Source organism: Aedes albopictus, chromosome 2, assembly GCF_035046485.1.
Source record: "Aedes albopictus strain Foshan chromosome 2, AalbF5, whole genome shotgun sequence".
In the NCBI taxonomy this organism is placed as follows: domain Eukaryota; kingdom Metazoa; phylum Arthropoda; class Insecta; order Diptera; family Culicidae; genus Aedes; species Aedes albopictus.
The window spans coordinates 297,692,289-297,708,993 of NC_085137.1; the positions used below are offsets into that span (position 1 = coordinate 297,692,289).

Genomic DNA, 16,705 nt, shown 5'->3' on the forward strand with positions numbered 1-16,705 from the left:
GACAAACGACTTTCTGTAATAGAATCTGACAGCATTGACTTTAAAACCAGTGAAGGAAGCATTTTCTTCATTGACATAAGCAAAGGAAAAATCACTGTAATTTCACCATTTTTTACCCCAAAGAATGCACATTTTCGGTGCACTCGAACAGCTCACGCATTGTATCACGCGCAATAAGTGAAACCGAGTAATATTCAGCATTGTCATAAAATTATCTAATTTCCGTGATTTACGTAACTCGTACTTCGAGAATGTTATCTCGAATTGAACCATTTGTAATCTTGATATTGAACTAGTAAACGGGGGCGAGTTTCCAATGTTGGCCTGCAGACTGCTCCCGAAATGTCAAAAATTTTCACCATGAGCTTGTTTCGCCAGTAATAACATTGGTAACTAAAAATTATTTCTTTTTAGACTTGTGATCGCTGCCCGCCACCTTTAACTGTAGACACCGAGGAAATGTAACTATCCTTTGTTACGTCCGCGCATTCCCTAGGACTACCAGCTCCAGCCCACTCCGCGTTTATTCTTCCCGTTGAGGCTTCGCAAGAGGAGGGAAAACAATGGATTGCGATTGACGGTTTTTATTACGAGATGACTGTCTATCGTCTCTACAGCCCTAACTATGTCCTACTCGTGGCCCAACCTTGGCCCTCGTGGAGTGGCTTAATCAGCCGGAGCTGCACTATGCGGACTCGGAGCACCTTCACTTCTTCCTCGGGGTTTTCGTACGATATGTCCGCCGGGATCACTTTGCGAATCTGGAACACCCTCGCTTCCCGTTTAACCAGGTTCTTACATAACCTGGATTTCCCTTCAGTTTCCATGTGAAGCTCCTCTTCACCGGGTTGTGGATTGTGTTGGTGTCCGTATAGGATTACTTCAAGAATGCCCACCGCTGATTGCACAAGGAAGTCCCATCGTGGGATTCCGGTGGAGTTTTCTGTAGCAATCCCCGGTTAGTCTACCTGGTGCAATAATCAGTGGGAATTCTTGGGGAATTCCTCGATTGGACTTCCTGGAGCAATCCTCGAAGGAAATTCCCAGAGCAATCCTCGGTGGAGGAGTCCCCGGTGGCAATTTATGAAGGAGTCTCCGGAGGAAATTACTGGTGGAATCTCCTGAACTCTCAGGAGCGAACTCCTGAAGGAATCTAAAATTTTCACTGCATTCATCATTTCCTTCTTAGAAACTTCCAGCAGTTTCTCTTGGGGAATTCTGAAGTAGGTCTTTCCGAGAACCCTCTGACAATGTTTCCCACTTCTCATCAAACAAGAAATCCTGCAATAATTTAACGTCTCTGCAATAATTTAGCATGAAGAGCAGTTAAAACCTCTTGCATTTTTTCCGGGGTCTACTCTACGAGATCCCCACTGGGAATTTTCCCAACAAATCTTCCGGGAATCTTCAGGCAGTTTCTCCAATCCTGCAACCATTTTATATGATCGCTGTATTGTGTTTGTTGTGCTGGTAACAATGGTAACATCTAGAAATCCTCTACATAGAGATGAGCGGAAGTTACATACGTCGATTCGGCAACGCTGTTTGTTTTGTTTACGACAGCTGCCAACACTTGCTACAAAGCTAGATGTTCAAACTTTGTGCGTGACTTCGTTGTGGTTCAAGTTGTTTTGTTTACATTTTCTAATTATGGAAGATTTTTTTTTTCAAAATTTTGTTGAAATAGCGGAGCAATCGAAGAAATCTGAAATTCATTGCAAAAGTGTTACGCTAATCGTATCGGCAGAAGTGAATCAAGAAGCAGCAATGGAAGTTTTTTCGACAAGTTCAGCAACAAAAGTGTCGTCATAAGCATGAGCTTTTGAAAGCAGAATTAATAAATTTTTATCTTTTTACTAAACATACATATGCCACCAATATCTCGATATTAAAAATAAATAATTTAAATTTATTTAGTTCCGATTGCAATACCGTTCAAACGACGCCTTCCTACGAACGATAAGCATGTTCATTTGGCTCACACTTTGACAGTTCTCTCTGCACGATTGGCTCACAATGGCCGCCTCCGCAGATCTCTATAATGTAGGATTACTAGTAACATCCGGTGCAAATTTTTGACAAATATGAAGCAATGAACTGAAATTTTCGGCAACTGTGATGCTGCAAGGGCTGTCGGCAAGATTTGTCAAAAATGAATCACCCCTCTCAACAGCGTAAAAAGCTGGATGTGATTTTGTAATGTGAGAATTGCTCGAGCTGCTGCCGCCACTAGTTCAAATCTAGATTAAAATTGGTTCACATTAAGATTAAAATAATGATTGACAAATAATTGAATTTTTCAATGAAATTTTGGTGCAAATGTAAACTTTTTACCATGTTACTAAAAGCTAATACTCGTGGCTTTCGTATACCTGAGCCTTACCGTAGTAAATTATTTCCATGTGGGTGAAAAAATCGTGCAAAAGTCCCGCTGCTTCAGAAAGCCGCAATTTGGTTTAACCCATATCCGCCCAGCGTCCTATTCATAGGACAGATGCCCCGAACGCCCAGCGTCCTATAAATAGGGCAGTCCTTTTGATGTGAATATCTCCAGAATTGTGCAAAATTTTAGAATACTTTCTTCAGAGAAGATGTGCACCACACCCATACCTTGCTCATAGTGGACAATATAGGTTGTGACTGGTTCACTAGGTGGCGTAAACGATGCTGCAAAGAATGCATATTGTCACGAACTTACTTACTTACCTTACCGATCAGGCTAAGGCCGGGGTGGCCTCTGCTGTACATAGTAGCCTCCTCCATTCCACTCGGTCCATGGCTGTTTGTCTCCAGTTCCGCACTCTGCGTAGAGTCCGCAGATCGTCCTCCACTTGGTCGACCCACCTAGCTCGCTGCGCTCCACGTCTTCTTGTACCGGTCGGATGACTATCGAGAACCATTTTAGTCGGGTTGCTATCCGACATCCTGATAACGTGACCCGCCCACCGTAGCCTCCCGATTTTCGCGATATGGACGATGGTTGGTTCTCTTAGCAGCTGATGCAGCTCGTGGTTCATTCGCCTTCTCCAAGTCCCGTCTTCCATCAACACTCCGCCGTAGATGGTACGCAACACCTTCCGTTCGAAAACTCCAAGGGCGCGTAGGTCCTCTGCACGGGTCCATGTTTCGTGCCCATAGAGTACGACCGGTCTAATCAGCGTTTTGTAGATAGTCAACTTCGTGTTACGGCGAACTTTATTCGATCGTAAAGTACTGCGGAGTCCAAAGTAAGCACGATTTCCTGCCACAATGCGCCTCTGAATTTCTCTGCTGGTGTCGTTGTCGGCGGTCACCAGTGAGCCCAAGTACACGAATTCTTCAACCGCCTCGATTTCATCACCGTCGATATAAATTCGGGGTTGCGGGCGCGGTGATTCCTCCCTGGAGCCCTTTGCCATCATGTACTTTGTCTTCGACACTTTAATGACTAATCCGATTCGCCTGGCTTCATTCTTTAGTCGGATGTACGTTTCCGCCATCGTCTCAAATTTACGAGCAATAATATCAATATCATCGACGAAACCAAGCAGCTGAACGAACTTCGTGAAAATCGTCCCACTCGTGTTTATCCCCGCTCTCCATATTACACCCTCTAACGCAATGTTGAACAGCAAGCACGAAAGACCATCACCTTGCCGTAACCCTCTTCGAGATTCGAAGGGACTCAAGAGTGTCCATGACACTCGACCCATCGTCGCCTTGATCAATCGTATCAGTTTATCCGGGAATCCGTTTTCGTGTATAATCTGCCATAGCTGTTCTCGATCGATTGTATCATACGCCGATTTGAAATCCATGAACAAGTGATGTGTGGGCACGATGTATTCGCGGCATTTCTGCAACACCTGGTGGATGGCGAACATCTGGTCCGTTGTAGCGCGTTCACCCATAAATCCAGCCTGATATTGCCCCACGAACTCTCTTGCAATCGGTGATAGTCGGCGGCATAAAATTTGAGACAGTATCTTGTAGGCAGCGCTCAGTAGTGTGATCGCGCGGTAGTTCTCGCAATCCAACTTGTGTGTGTGTGTGTGTGTGTGTGTGTGTGTGTGCGTGTGTGTGTGTGTGTGTGTGTGTGTGTGTGTGTGTGTGTGTGTGTGTGTGTGTGTGTGTGTGTGTGTGTGTGTGTGTGTGTGTGTGTGTGTGTGTGTGTGTGTGTGTGTGTGTGTGTGTGTGTGTGTGTGTGTGTGTGTGTGTGTGTGTGTGTGTGTGTGTGTGTGTGTGTGTGTGTGTGTGTGTGTGTGTGATCCAACTAACCCCCACTGTCCGGCAGTGGTATTATGGAAGAAAGTTTTCTGCAATATCATTTTGATGCTTTTGCAAAAAGCTTTAGTCCGGGAGTTAGAAGGTGATAGCTCTTTTGCAGATTCAGAAACCCATTTCAGAATGGCTGGAGAGACACGTCCATTCAGAAGTCACTTTCACTTACAATAAGCCCCGCATATGTACATTACCGTTATCATTTGGATAATGATAATGCAAACACACTTCCTGATTCAAAGAGAATCTTTGAAACTGGCGCGTATTTAGTTCATTTTGTTATAGTAAAAGTAATCGGAACATTCTTACCGCAATCCATCCAATCCAAGGTAGCGCTGCCATCACCAAGGCAACGTCTTCATTGTGCAGTCAGGCTTCCTCTTCGTCTCGCCACCGTTGCGCTTGTTGTCAGTCATCATTTGAACACACGTCACTTTAGCCCCCACGAAGTTATAAATGTTGAGCCACACGGGACGATTCTCTAATCCCTCGCGAACCACTGATGTCATGGTGGTAGTTTAATAGCCACCGCCATTGACCGTTCTACGTGAAAACGCGAAATAGACGGCACATTCCCACACTCTAGAAACGAATTTCAGCACCGTTTCCGAACCCGAACTAATTTAGCAGCGGCATTCAAACACGCACAATCTTCAAAGATCCCACTATCGCACGAGTCATTTGGAAATGATGATTCTTTCCGAAATCAATAAATCCACTATTGAAATTCTCACAGAACAAGCACTCTTTCACACGCGAAAGCTATCCGGATGGCGTAGCACCGGTCAAACCGTCGGCAGAATCACAAAAAAAAAATGGCGAACGCGAAAGAAACGCGACGAGAAAAACCGTTCACGCAATCCAACTTGTCGCCCTTTTTGTAGATGGGGCACACGATACCTTCCATCCATTTCTCCGGTAATACTTCCTCCTCCCAAATCTTTGTAATGACCCAGTGTAGTGCTCTCATCAGTGCTTCACCACCGTATTTTAGAAGCTCGCTTGGTAGTTGATCTGCTCCAGCGGCTTTGTTGATTGATTGATGGGCTGCAAAACGGTGAGTCGATAAAGAGAGCGTCCAACATAGGGTAATTGATCCGATCATGGAGGAGTGTAACGTGAGAATACATCATGCGAACCCCTGCACATCTGTCTATTTTATTTGCTTTCTCTTTGTGTGATTTTTCTGCTCATTGCTATCAATCACGTCAGAAATAGTGGAAACAGTGGACAGACTACACGCATCGAAATCGATATTTCCCCAATGTAAATCACCGAAGATGTAAGTGTCCCTTTAAATGTATGTTCTAGTTTATATGTTTAATAAAGTATTTTAGCTTTGTAGCATGTGGTTAAATAAACTGTGTTTTCTTGACCCTGCTGGAAGAGCGGTGTTCCTGTCCTGTTTTCAACACTACAAAGATCTTCGAGGTTCACTATCATCACGCCGGAGATAACCCCAACCAGGAAGTCAGGGATAGGTGGAGTATGGCTTTCGCGAAGCTGTGGATCAATGCAACCACAGACATCGGCCGGGTGCTATCACTGGAAGCAGGACGACGCGAAGGTAGCTGCAGAAGATCGATATACAAGCAAACACATCTGCACCGTAGGATCTTCTGTGGGCTATCGCTATTGCATGTCCCATACGTTTTCAATCAAGTGCACCATTCCGGGTTATTAGTTGTATTCCATTGCGAGCGGAACAATAGCCATGCTACGATACCACCTGCAGGCGAGAACCTCGATCATTAATTTAACTGAGCGGAGAATGGCTCGAGCTTCAAAGCAGCAATAATAGATTCATCACAATAATGCGCTCCGCAGAAACTGGACGACGCGATACTAATGCAGCACACCGTTTACATGCCAACCAACTCGTGCCGTAAGATTGTTTGCAACTAGTGAAGATGCATGTCCCAAAAGTTTCTGTGGAAAACACCATGGTGAAGAATTTATTTGTTTCTTTGCTGCTATTGACCACGTATTCTCACATAGCTCATCGATTCTAAACGACGAGAAGGGGTAAAACTTTGTTGATGATTTGGCACAAAGTGTTACGGGGGGGAGTGTAACGTGAGAATACATCATGCGAACCCCTGCACATCTGTCTATTTTATTTGCTTTCTCTTTGTGTGATTTTTCTGCTCATTGCTATCAATCACGTCAGAAATAGTGGAAACAGTGGACAGACTACACGCATCGAAATCGATATTTCCCCAATGTAAATCACCGAAGATGTAAGTGTCCCTTTAAATGTATGTTCTAGTTTATATGTTTAATAAAGTATTTTAGCTTTGTAGCATGTGGTTAAATAAACTGTGTTTTCTTGACCCTGCTGGAAGAGCGGTGTTCCTGTCCTGTTTTCAACAGAGGAGTTAAGCGCTGGGTTCATGTTTAAACCACAATTGTATCGCCCCAAGCAAACTTTTTACATGGATTGAATTGAAAATAATAAAATCCATCCTTAATCTACGGGAAAATAACGAAATATTGCCACTTTGATGTTGTTATGAGCATTTTATTCGTTTTTATCTGAAAGATCATTGTGTTCCTAATGTTGCGGTATTTTGTTCCTATTGTTGCGGTATCCCATTGAAATCATATGGGATACCGCAACATTAGGAACACTACCGCAACAATAGGAACACAGCAGCAAACACATTTATAAAAATATTTTTTTTAAAATAGGTTTTTGGGCAAATCTTAAGCAAACAAATGGTGCAATCTCATAATTTAAGCACCATACATCTATTAAAAATACCTTTTGGTAACATTTCAGTCGAAAAAGTGCTCAATTGCCATTACCGCAACAATAGGTACTACCGCAACGATGGGAACAATTACCCTAGCTCTGTTCCTCACAAGTTCCTACCTCATGCTTCCACGGGTCAAACGATGACAAAGACCGCCAGCTAAGAGTTGTGTGCTTAGCTGGTAGTGCAGCCTGGGCACTGTTGTCCTTCTGACTTCAGCTAGATTGAGGAGGTACGATTCGAGCGTTTGTTCACCAAGGAGGTGCGGCTCAAACAGCGTCTGTTCTGGCATCCAGCGGCTGATTAAGAAACGCTGCACCACGCCCAGCTAGATCCAAGGTGGTAGCCCCATCAGCGTGGTCGTCCTAGTGTTGGTTGGGACGTTAAACAGAACTGGCACGATGGCCCTCCGGCGAGACAGGAGTGTTGGCGTAGGCCCAATAAGCCACCCGTAGAAATCCCCATTGCGAATAACATACGAGAAAATACGACTCGATTGTCACGAACTGTGAGCTTCATTTCCAATGCAAAAAAAATCCCTGGAATCTTGACAATGGTTAATAATTTACAGTTCATTTCTTCGGCAGAGTTGTTAATCAATACATACAATAGTCGATGTATGTATGAGTGTATGTATATATGCTTGAATGTTTATATATTTGTATGTTTGTCTGTTTGTATGTTTATTATGTATGAACGTATGTATATATGTAGGCCGGAACAGAGGCAGAACTCTGAAATGCATCAAGAAACTTCAATCAAATTTGGTATACACATTCCTTAGGATGTGGAGGTGGTAGCAGAAGTATTGAAATTCAAGATGGCGGCTTAGGTTCCAAGATGGCGGTCAAAACTCCAGAATATATACTTTTTAACGGCAATGCTGCTTCGAATACTATTCAATATGGGTATCTATCGATCGGACTTCACAAGCAGAACTCAAAAATGAATATCCGACGTCATTTTGAAATACAAGATGGCGGACCATATCCAAGATGGCGGCCATGGAATGGTAGTTTGATCTGTAATGCCATGCAATATGGGTATCTATCGATCGGGCTTGATGCGTAGAAGTCAAAAATCGATATTTAACGCTATAATACCATGCAATATGGATATCTACCGATCGGGATTTATGAGAAAAAGGGTAGAGGGTCATGGTAAATGGTAGGGTAGTGGGTAGGATAAACGGTGGAGCAGACGGTCGGGTAGAGGGTTTGGGTGGAAGATAGAGTAGAGGGAGTGGAGTAGAAATTTAAGGGTAGACGGCAGGGAAGAGGGTAGAATAGAGAGTAGGCTTGAGGGTTGGAAAAATGTTAGAATAGAGAGTAGGGTAGACGGTACGAATAAGCACAATATAGACTAGAGGATACGGTAAACGATAGGGCAGTGGTTATGGTAGAGGATAGTTTAGAGGGTTGGGCAGATGGTAGGGTTGAAGGTTATGATAGATCGTTGGATAGAGAGTTGGAATAGAGGGCAAATTAGACATTAAAGTAGAAGCTAGAGAGTAGGGTTAAGAATTAAGACGAGATTAGATGAGCTGAGGTTTTTTTTTTCGAGATACCTTCAGGAATTCTTTCCAGGATTTCTTCAGGCATTCCTTTCGATAATCTTCCCAGGTTTATCCCCGGGATTCCTTCACATATTCACCCTCATTCTTGTTTTCGATCGAATCCACTTTCGAACGTAAATCGTTCGCATTCCCGTTTACGCCAGCAAAATCAAATGGCCTAGTGATTCGGGGTTGCTTTGGAAAATCCTGAAAGGATTCTTTTAGTTATTCTTTTCTGCATTCCTTCAGGGATTTGTGCTGGAATTCCTTCAAAGATTCCTGCTGTTATTCCTTAAAGGATTCCTCCCGAAAAAAAAAATTGAAAAAATATATGTTTCTTCCGAGATTGTTTTCAGGCAATCCTAGATCATAGAGGCATCTTCTATGGTTCTTGCAGGAATGCCTGTTCAGCTTCTGGCTGGCATTCCAGTCACATTTCCGCATTTCTCTAAGGATTTCATCAGGTATTCTTTACGGGATTCCTTCAGAAATAACTTCAGGGATTTCCGCCAGGTTTGCTTTAGAAATTTAAGAAATTTTAACCAGCATTCATTCACGGATTTCTTCTGGAATTACTTCACAGATTCATTTTAGTATATATACTGCATATGGAATGGAATTCTTTCTACGAGCCGGGTTCCTCGCTCGGGATTTATACAGCAATTCCTCCCGAGATTTCGTCTGTGATTATTTCAGCCATAATATCCCGGATTTTATGACATACATATGCATTTGGACATTGTGTCGCATCCCATCGCCGGGTTTATTGACACACCTGTGAATTTGGATCATATGACGCATTTAAGTGCGTCACAAAGTCCTTCGGACCGTCTGGCCTCGGACGTTATGACACAGCGCCCGTTTTCTCGCACTTGTGTTGAACATCAAACGCCAAACATCGGGGTACCCGTGTTTGCTAGCGTACTCCGTACCAAAGGGTACCGTAAACATGGGTCAAATTGATCAGCGGGGTGAAATTGATCATCTGGTTACTACATTGTAAATGCATACCAGGAACTTCTAAGCGTCGCAATGATCTCAAACTTCTTACCTCATCTAGTTCATAGATGTCCAGAGATGAGTTTAGACTTTTATTTGTTTAGAAAAAAGTTAGTTTTGCCTTATTGTTTTAGGAATTTGCAATGTATTTCTCACTGAGCTGAAATTATTGCTTCTAAACAATCGATTGCTACTAGGGCTTCCCGTACATTTTTTGTTATAACATTTTTGTGGAGCCTTGGTTGGAAAGTCATGAAGCTATTCTGAATTTGAATAAGTCGAAAAAGTTCTTTTTTTTTGACAAAAAAGTAATTTATTGTAACAAAAAACACTTATTTCAAAGGAAATTGCCTACCTTTAGGCGTTAAGGGGGAAATTTCAAAATTTAATTTTGCATTTTAAGTGTCAAATTCACTAGTTGTAAGAGTTTTGATGCGTTATTCGGGCTTAGAAGAGCAAAATTAAGAGAATAAGGATGTTTATCTTTTTAACCGATGCTTAATTGTATACTGATCAATTTCGCCCCAAAGTGGAATCCTCATTTTTTTGATTTTTGAATTAATTTAACTAGCAGTTTAAACTTGTTGAACAAAATTCTGTCACATGGTTTCATAGAGATCCACTGGGTACTGATTTTACAGAAATTCTTTTGGCAATATTTGAATTGTCACTCATGTTATCCGCAAAAGTTGTTTTAAAGTGATCAATTTGACCCCGGATTACGCTACTCAAGTACAAAACTTCTGTACGTACAGAAGTACAAAACGAAAATCTAACGTAGCGAAACCAGAGAATGAAACCCGTAGCGGCTTTCCGATTGGTAAACGAGTGGTGCCGAACCGTCAATCGTTGTTCCTGTTCGAGAGAGTTCTTTTTTTGCACGATCGCTTCCCACTTCATTTCGCGCGGTACACGTGTACTGTACATATGTTCGTACTTGTGTTTGAAACGTACTCCTAACATAAGAACACGTTTGGGTACAGATTTGTGTGTTGCGGTTTAAACACCAAGTCGGAGTACAATCGAAGTTTAAATACAGCAGTACTCAGCCAGTTCGGTGTTCTTTTGGGAAGACTGAGTACGAGACACCGCAGACGACCTTATAGTTGAGGTCGAAATACGTATCTTACAAAGGATATAAATTAAGAGGAACGGTTTTTCTTTTTAAAATAAGGTACACCGGGGCAAGTTGAAACAGGTGGGGCAAGATGAAACAGCGGGTGAACATGACGTTTTCTGATGATGAAAAACAGTTTGATCTCCATAACGCATAGTTTTTGATTCAAGCAAACTTTTAACGAAGGATAAAGTATTGAAATCTGAGTCAAAACTTCGTGTTTCAACTTGCTCCGGTGTACCTTATGCAAAACTTCTGAAAAGTTTACGTATGGTGAGTAGGTAAAGAGAGTTTATGGGGTGCTGAAGGAAAAACTCAATTACTTTATTAGAAATCATTATCCGTGTAAAATCCAACTTCTACAGTATTTTAACGTTTGGTTATGCCACACATAGTGAGCTCTTTTTATTTGATTTTCTAAATATGTTGTTAGAAATGTTGAACACTGTAGTCGAAATTACATGAAATGACACTCTCTCACTTGTTTAGAGCTGTATTTCATCTATACGGATCAGAATATTACGAGAGCATAGAAGTTGTGCTGAAATAAAACTCGAAAAAAATATCAGATATTGAGGACCTACAATGAAGATTTTTTTTTGAACTACACCATAGACTTCCATTTTTTTCGTCAAATCATGCTTATTTTATTAGAACTTCACCTTTGATAACAAATTTATTTGAAGATTTAAATTGTGAGACACCTTGGGCGTTAACGGGTTAACTAACTCAAAGTAGTTTACAAGGGCTATAAGCTTGAAAAATAGTTTCAAAAATTTACTATGGCCAGTAGTACACAGGGTCAAATATTTGACAAGGAAAGCATTCAAGAAACAACATCAGTTTGACACTAATGAAAATTCGATCGAGTCAAACCAGATGTTTGAGCATTGGTTTCTTTTTGGACAAATATTTGTCCCTGTGTACAGCTAATATTCCGAGTTAACAAACTTGTTCCAATGCCTTGCGGTTTAAAAATAAACGAGAGGGTGCCAATTCTTTTTTTTTCATATTCAACCCTGTAATGAGGCAGCTCTGCATAGCAGCTCTCATTTAGTAATTGCAAAAGTGCACATCGAAGCCTGGGGAGAAGCAGAACTTGTACAAATTCGAACGTTATGTCAAGAACAAGAAAAGGCTAGCACCATGGAACCTTCATCGGCCATATTTTCGTTAAATTTATAAAAAAGACAGTTAAGACCTAGTTTTTAAAAATTTTTATTCGATAACCTGTTATAAGCTTATACAGAGAAAAAAAATATCATAGCTTTTTTGTCATTTTGGCATCCTTACGCAGCTCTCACTTATTCACACGTTACCACGTGTTCCAGCCACGACCGGCAGCAGCACCAGCTGGGGCTCCAGCAGCTGGCCATGCAGCTCCAGCTCGGTTCCACTGGTTCCATCCGGCTCCGGCAGGGTTAGCTCCTCCCCATTGGCGGTTCCATGGCTCAGCTCCCCATCGGTTCCAGCGGGGATCGGCACTACTGGGGTTGTTCCAGCGGTTCCAGCTGTTGCCACCCCATGCAGTGTTTGGGTTGGCCGGGTTATTCCAGGCAGCAGAGTTCCACGAGCTTTCCGATGGTTCCATGTAGTTGGGTTTGTCCTGATGTGGGATGAGTGATATTAATGGTAGCTTAAAGTTGACACCTACCGTGTAGATCTATTTATTTGCATCTGTAATTAGTACCTTGTCTGCGGGCATGCAGCAAGCAGCCACAATCAGAGCAGAAATGAGTACCTGGAAATACTTAATGAAATTAGTTTACATCGTCTACTATCTCAAGGGTTTTTATATGTATGTACATATAGGTGACACAGTTCTACGCTTAATTCTCTCGTAGAAATTCCCTAGAAGCAAAATACAACTCAAAGAATGATAAGAATTTCGCACTTTGATATATGGAAACAAGCACTACCACCGACCACTCTTTTCACCTTTTACGATCAAGATGCTTTTACTTTGCCCCTTCGCTGCCATAAATTGTGCACATTAAGGCCCAAGTTAGCCAAGTTTGAAAATTAGTCAGGGTTCATATCAGTTTCATAAAAAATGAAGTTTTTATTTTTATTATTTTTTTTAGAAAGATTTTTTTTTCTTGAAATAAGTTAAACTAGTGACCAGCCTTATGTCCAAAAAGCCCAAAAATTTCCTATCCGAACGAAATTTTCAACTAGACAAGAAATAGAGATGGCTAGTCGAACCCACGTATTTTATCACTGTGAGCCTGGGACATTTTCACTTAGTTACATGCCTTTTTTTAATTCACTTATTCCCAATTCCCAACATTCCCAACACTTATTATGCCTCATTTTTTATCCTTTATCACATTACCAGCTTGAACATTTCGATGAAGATTGTTGATTGGATTGAATCCTTTTGGTGACACTGTTGTTTGCCGTTGAGTTTGCACTTGGACACTGGATAAAATTTGAACAAAATGATAGGCTTTATATAGCGATTTTAGTTACATTGCCCGCCCTCACACTCTCGGAAGCAGATTTGTGTGCACCCATGCAATAAGCCTCAGCCAGCAGCAAACGCCTATTAGATTTGATGTCTTTTCCTATTAAATGAAGATGGCTGTGATATTTTAGCAAACACTAGCTTTCGAGGACATCGATTAGAACGGGAATGCGCATCCAACGGATTAGGGCAAAAGGTGTTGATTAAACATTCAATGGGGTGGCATCTTTATAATTTATTGTTCAGATTCAAATGACAATTTGTCAAATGTGCTAGTATCCAATGAATGTGGTGAAGTTACTAATGGCGTTTGGCTGGTACACATATATAGGTGGCCATTCGTGTCAATAATGTGACGCAATTATCGATAATATTTAATTTATCGTTCTAATGCACCTGAAACGCATAATACTCACAGCATCTCTTCTACTACTTCTACTAGATGGCAATTAGTCATTCAGCATTTATATAACGCAAGTAGCACATTTTCCGGTAGGATCAGCGTGCACAATACCTGGAAACATAGGATTGATCCCTCGCATGAGAAGTTCATATAAATATCCCGAACAGAGCCTAGTATCAAATTTGAAACAAATTTTGGTGATGCAATATTGCATTACTTATTGCAAATTATCGTTTAGTTTGCTTTATGTTCCAAGTGTTTCAAGATACACATACTCTTCAGAAATTTAAAAAGCAACCCCATTGATTATTATTACCTCGGCACTACAACCGCTGCGCCTGTCTCTGCCGCTACCCACGATCTAGGATAGGATGTGACACCTGCAACTTCTCTGTCTAATTTCACAGCTTGCTGTCTTGTTTTTTCGCGTTGCTAAGATTATTGGTCCCCAAATTGGTCTCTTTTGGGCTGACTAGTTGTCGTATCCTATCCTAGCCCACGATTATGTAATGTACCCGTCTTAAGACGTCTTCCTCTAGATTATTGTCAGCCTCAATCGAAGGAGTCCGATAAGTATCTCGTCCTGTTATTGTTTTCAGCTTGTTTAACCCCCGAGCAGTCGCGCCTTCGACCACCTTCAGCGACACCACGCTCACGATTTACATAGGGTAACCAATATAATTTGGACCCCCATATATTTTGGACCCCCTGGGTCGTATTATCATAATTTTCACAGCTTTTATGAAGAAATGACGAAAATTTTTAGAATCATTCGCTAAATAAGATTGTTCAGCATGAGCAGCAATCATTTCCTCACTGGAAATATCATTATTTGTCTTGAAATTATTTTTTGTTAATCTCGTCATCCGTGTGAGTGTCGCGGCATGTTTACGAAAAGAAAAAGTGGTGCTGGGAAAATTTGCAAATGTAAACAAAAACTTTTATCATTCTAGCGCATTAAATTCGCATAGTTCGTCTAATTATCCTTTGTCAATCAAGTAATTAGGATGTGATCCAGCATATCCAAGTGGCAGATTCTTCGAAAATAGTTTCAAATGGGTTTAAACACCGGGTGTCCAAAATATATACTTAAGAGGGTCCAAAATAAGTTGGGGTGTCCAAAATAGTGAAAACTGTTGCTTCAAAAATCAGTTATTTTCATCAAATTGTCAGCCAGAAATGACCTTGTGGGTATTTTTGACGGACAGTGGAGGCTTTTACCGTCATACCAACATCATCGTTTTATGTAACACCCTCTGAATCTGTTTGACTTCAGCTTAAATTCAAACTAATGTCCTCTAGGGGTCCAAAATTCGACCGTTACCCTATATCACAAGCGTACATTATGGTGCGTTTACTCAGTCCACGGCACGACCACTCCCGGTGTAAGGCCTTAAGTTCAACCAGGTGTTCATTCACTGCTTGGCTGTCATCAACTACAGTGACCGGCGCAAAAAAAGATCCATCATATAGTGGCTACAGTTTCTAAGGAAAAAAAATATTTTAAAAATGAAAAGATTAATATTACTAGATCATTTCTTAATCGTGGAACAAAATTAGCTAACTTTAATGTGCAAAAAATGTCAAAATATCATTTTTTTCATAGTTGTCACATTGTCGGACAACAACCACTATACAGGTCGGACTCGGTTATCCGAAGACAGGTTCTGAAGCTTTAAATCATGTATCTGGGAAACGGAATGTTGTATGAAGCTGGAATTTTGACATTTCTTCAAGCCAACTTCGATTAGTAACCAGTCAAAAGTTCAGCTTTGTGCAGCATTCGGTTTACAAGATATGTTTGGGAAGGTTCAGAACCCGACTCCGGATAATCGAGTCAGGTTGGACTACTTTTTTATATTTTTTAACGAAAGTTTAACTATTTTCACAACATAGGGTGAATAGGATGAATATGGGAGCGTGAGATTAATGATGGCACACATCATTAATCACACGCTCCCATATTCATCCAATTCGAAAACAAGCGATTACGGCACCGATTGATTCCGTTCTTTTTGTTTTCATGGGTGCTCACTTCTAACAAAAAATAAAAAATAAGAAACAAAACAAACAGCGCTTCCATCCTTTGTTTTTCGTAGGATGAAAATGAGAGCCACATGCTTAAGAAGGGAACAAATACCCTATATCAAATAATTAAAAATGTTCTTCAAGTTGTTTTTGAGCAGGATTTTTTTTTTTTTTGAAAAATTCAAGTTTTGTGCTCATATTTGTATGGAATGACCATGCGTCTCCATCACTTTAAAAATTCCGTTTATTTTATGTATTTGTTTTTATTATTTTTTATATATCTCGCGTTTAGTATCATACGGGCGTATCTACAATGATCGATTTCACTTCATCGATTTTCTCTTTAGTTAATAACTTGGCCGGCAAATAGCTTTCAGTTGTTTTTGTCGTTGTAGATGCTAGCCCTAGTCGCTCTTTATCGAAATGCACCAAGAAGTCATCCAAACATTGAAAATTTTTCCCGGAATAATCCGAAGAGAAAATCGACGAAGAGAAATCGGCCATTGTATAAACGCCGGTATGATACGAAGCGTGAGATATACAGCCATGGACTACTGGGTAAACTTCAGTTCATAAAAATATACAAGCGAATTCGCCTGCTGCAGAGTGACAACCCTCCGAGAATTGCTTCAGGACCAAACCAAAAACTCAAACAAACACGCATGACTGAAGATTGGAAAAGCTATGCGACAAACAACTGTAACATTTCGTTTCAATTTTAGCACTTTAGAGCATTCAAATTGAATGAAAAAGTCACTTTGCTTAGCTTTTGTAGACGTCATGATTCTTCGGCTTAGTGGGTAGTCTATACACATGATCATAAATAGCATGATTCTGGAACATTTCAAATTGACTTTTGATGCGACTAAAGATTTGATGCGACAGTCAAAGATGCTATTTTGAGTTTGTATATTTGTTTTCAACTTTACTTTTTTATTTCCAATCTGGCACCAACAGAAATTCTACATTTCGCCCATTAAATTGCTTGTGCTCAATGAAAATTGAAAATTCAGGTAATTTTTAGTTCTGGGTCCTTCTGTTACATTTTACAGGTTTTTTTTTCGAACTGTGTACTTATCTTGTTCTGCCACGAAGATTTTCGCACATACAAATGGATGAA

At 40.9% G+C, this 16,705-nt stretch overlaps 1 protein-coding gene across 1 annotated transcript; it reads right to left on the bottom strand.

Moving 5' to 3' along the window:
- Nucleotides 1–11,889: 11,889 nt before the first annotated feature.
- LOC115269754 (bifunctional endo-1,4-beta-xylanase XylA) lies at nt 11,890–13,129 on the bottom strand. The gene is made up of 3 exons (XM_029878568.2): nt 13,023–13,129; nt 12,378–12,428; nt 11,890–12,293 (listed from the first exon to the last, which is right to left on the bottom strand). The coding sequence occupies exons 1-3, from the start codon at nt 13,032–13,034 to the stop codon at nt 12,003–12,005; spliced, it is 354 nt and encodes a 117-aa protein (XP_029734428.2). The 5' UTR covers nt 13,035–13,129; the 3' UTR covers nt 11,890–12,002.
- Nucleotides 13,130–16,705: the final 3,576 nt, after the last annotated feature.

Coding starts and splice junctions, on each gene's coding strand:
- LOC115269754 (XM_029878568.2), bottom strand. Junction 12,294..12,377: donor GCTGCATGCCCGCAGACAAG/GTACTAATTACA, acceptor ATCCCACATCAG/GACAAACCCAACTACATGGA.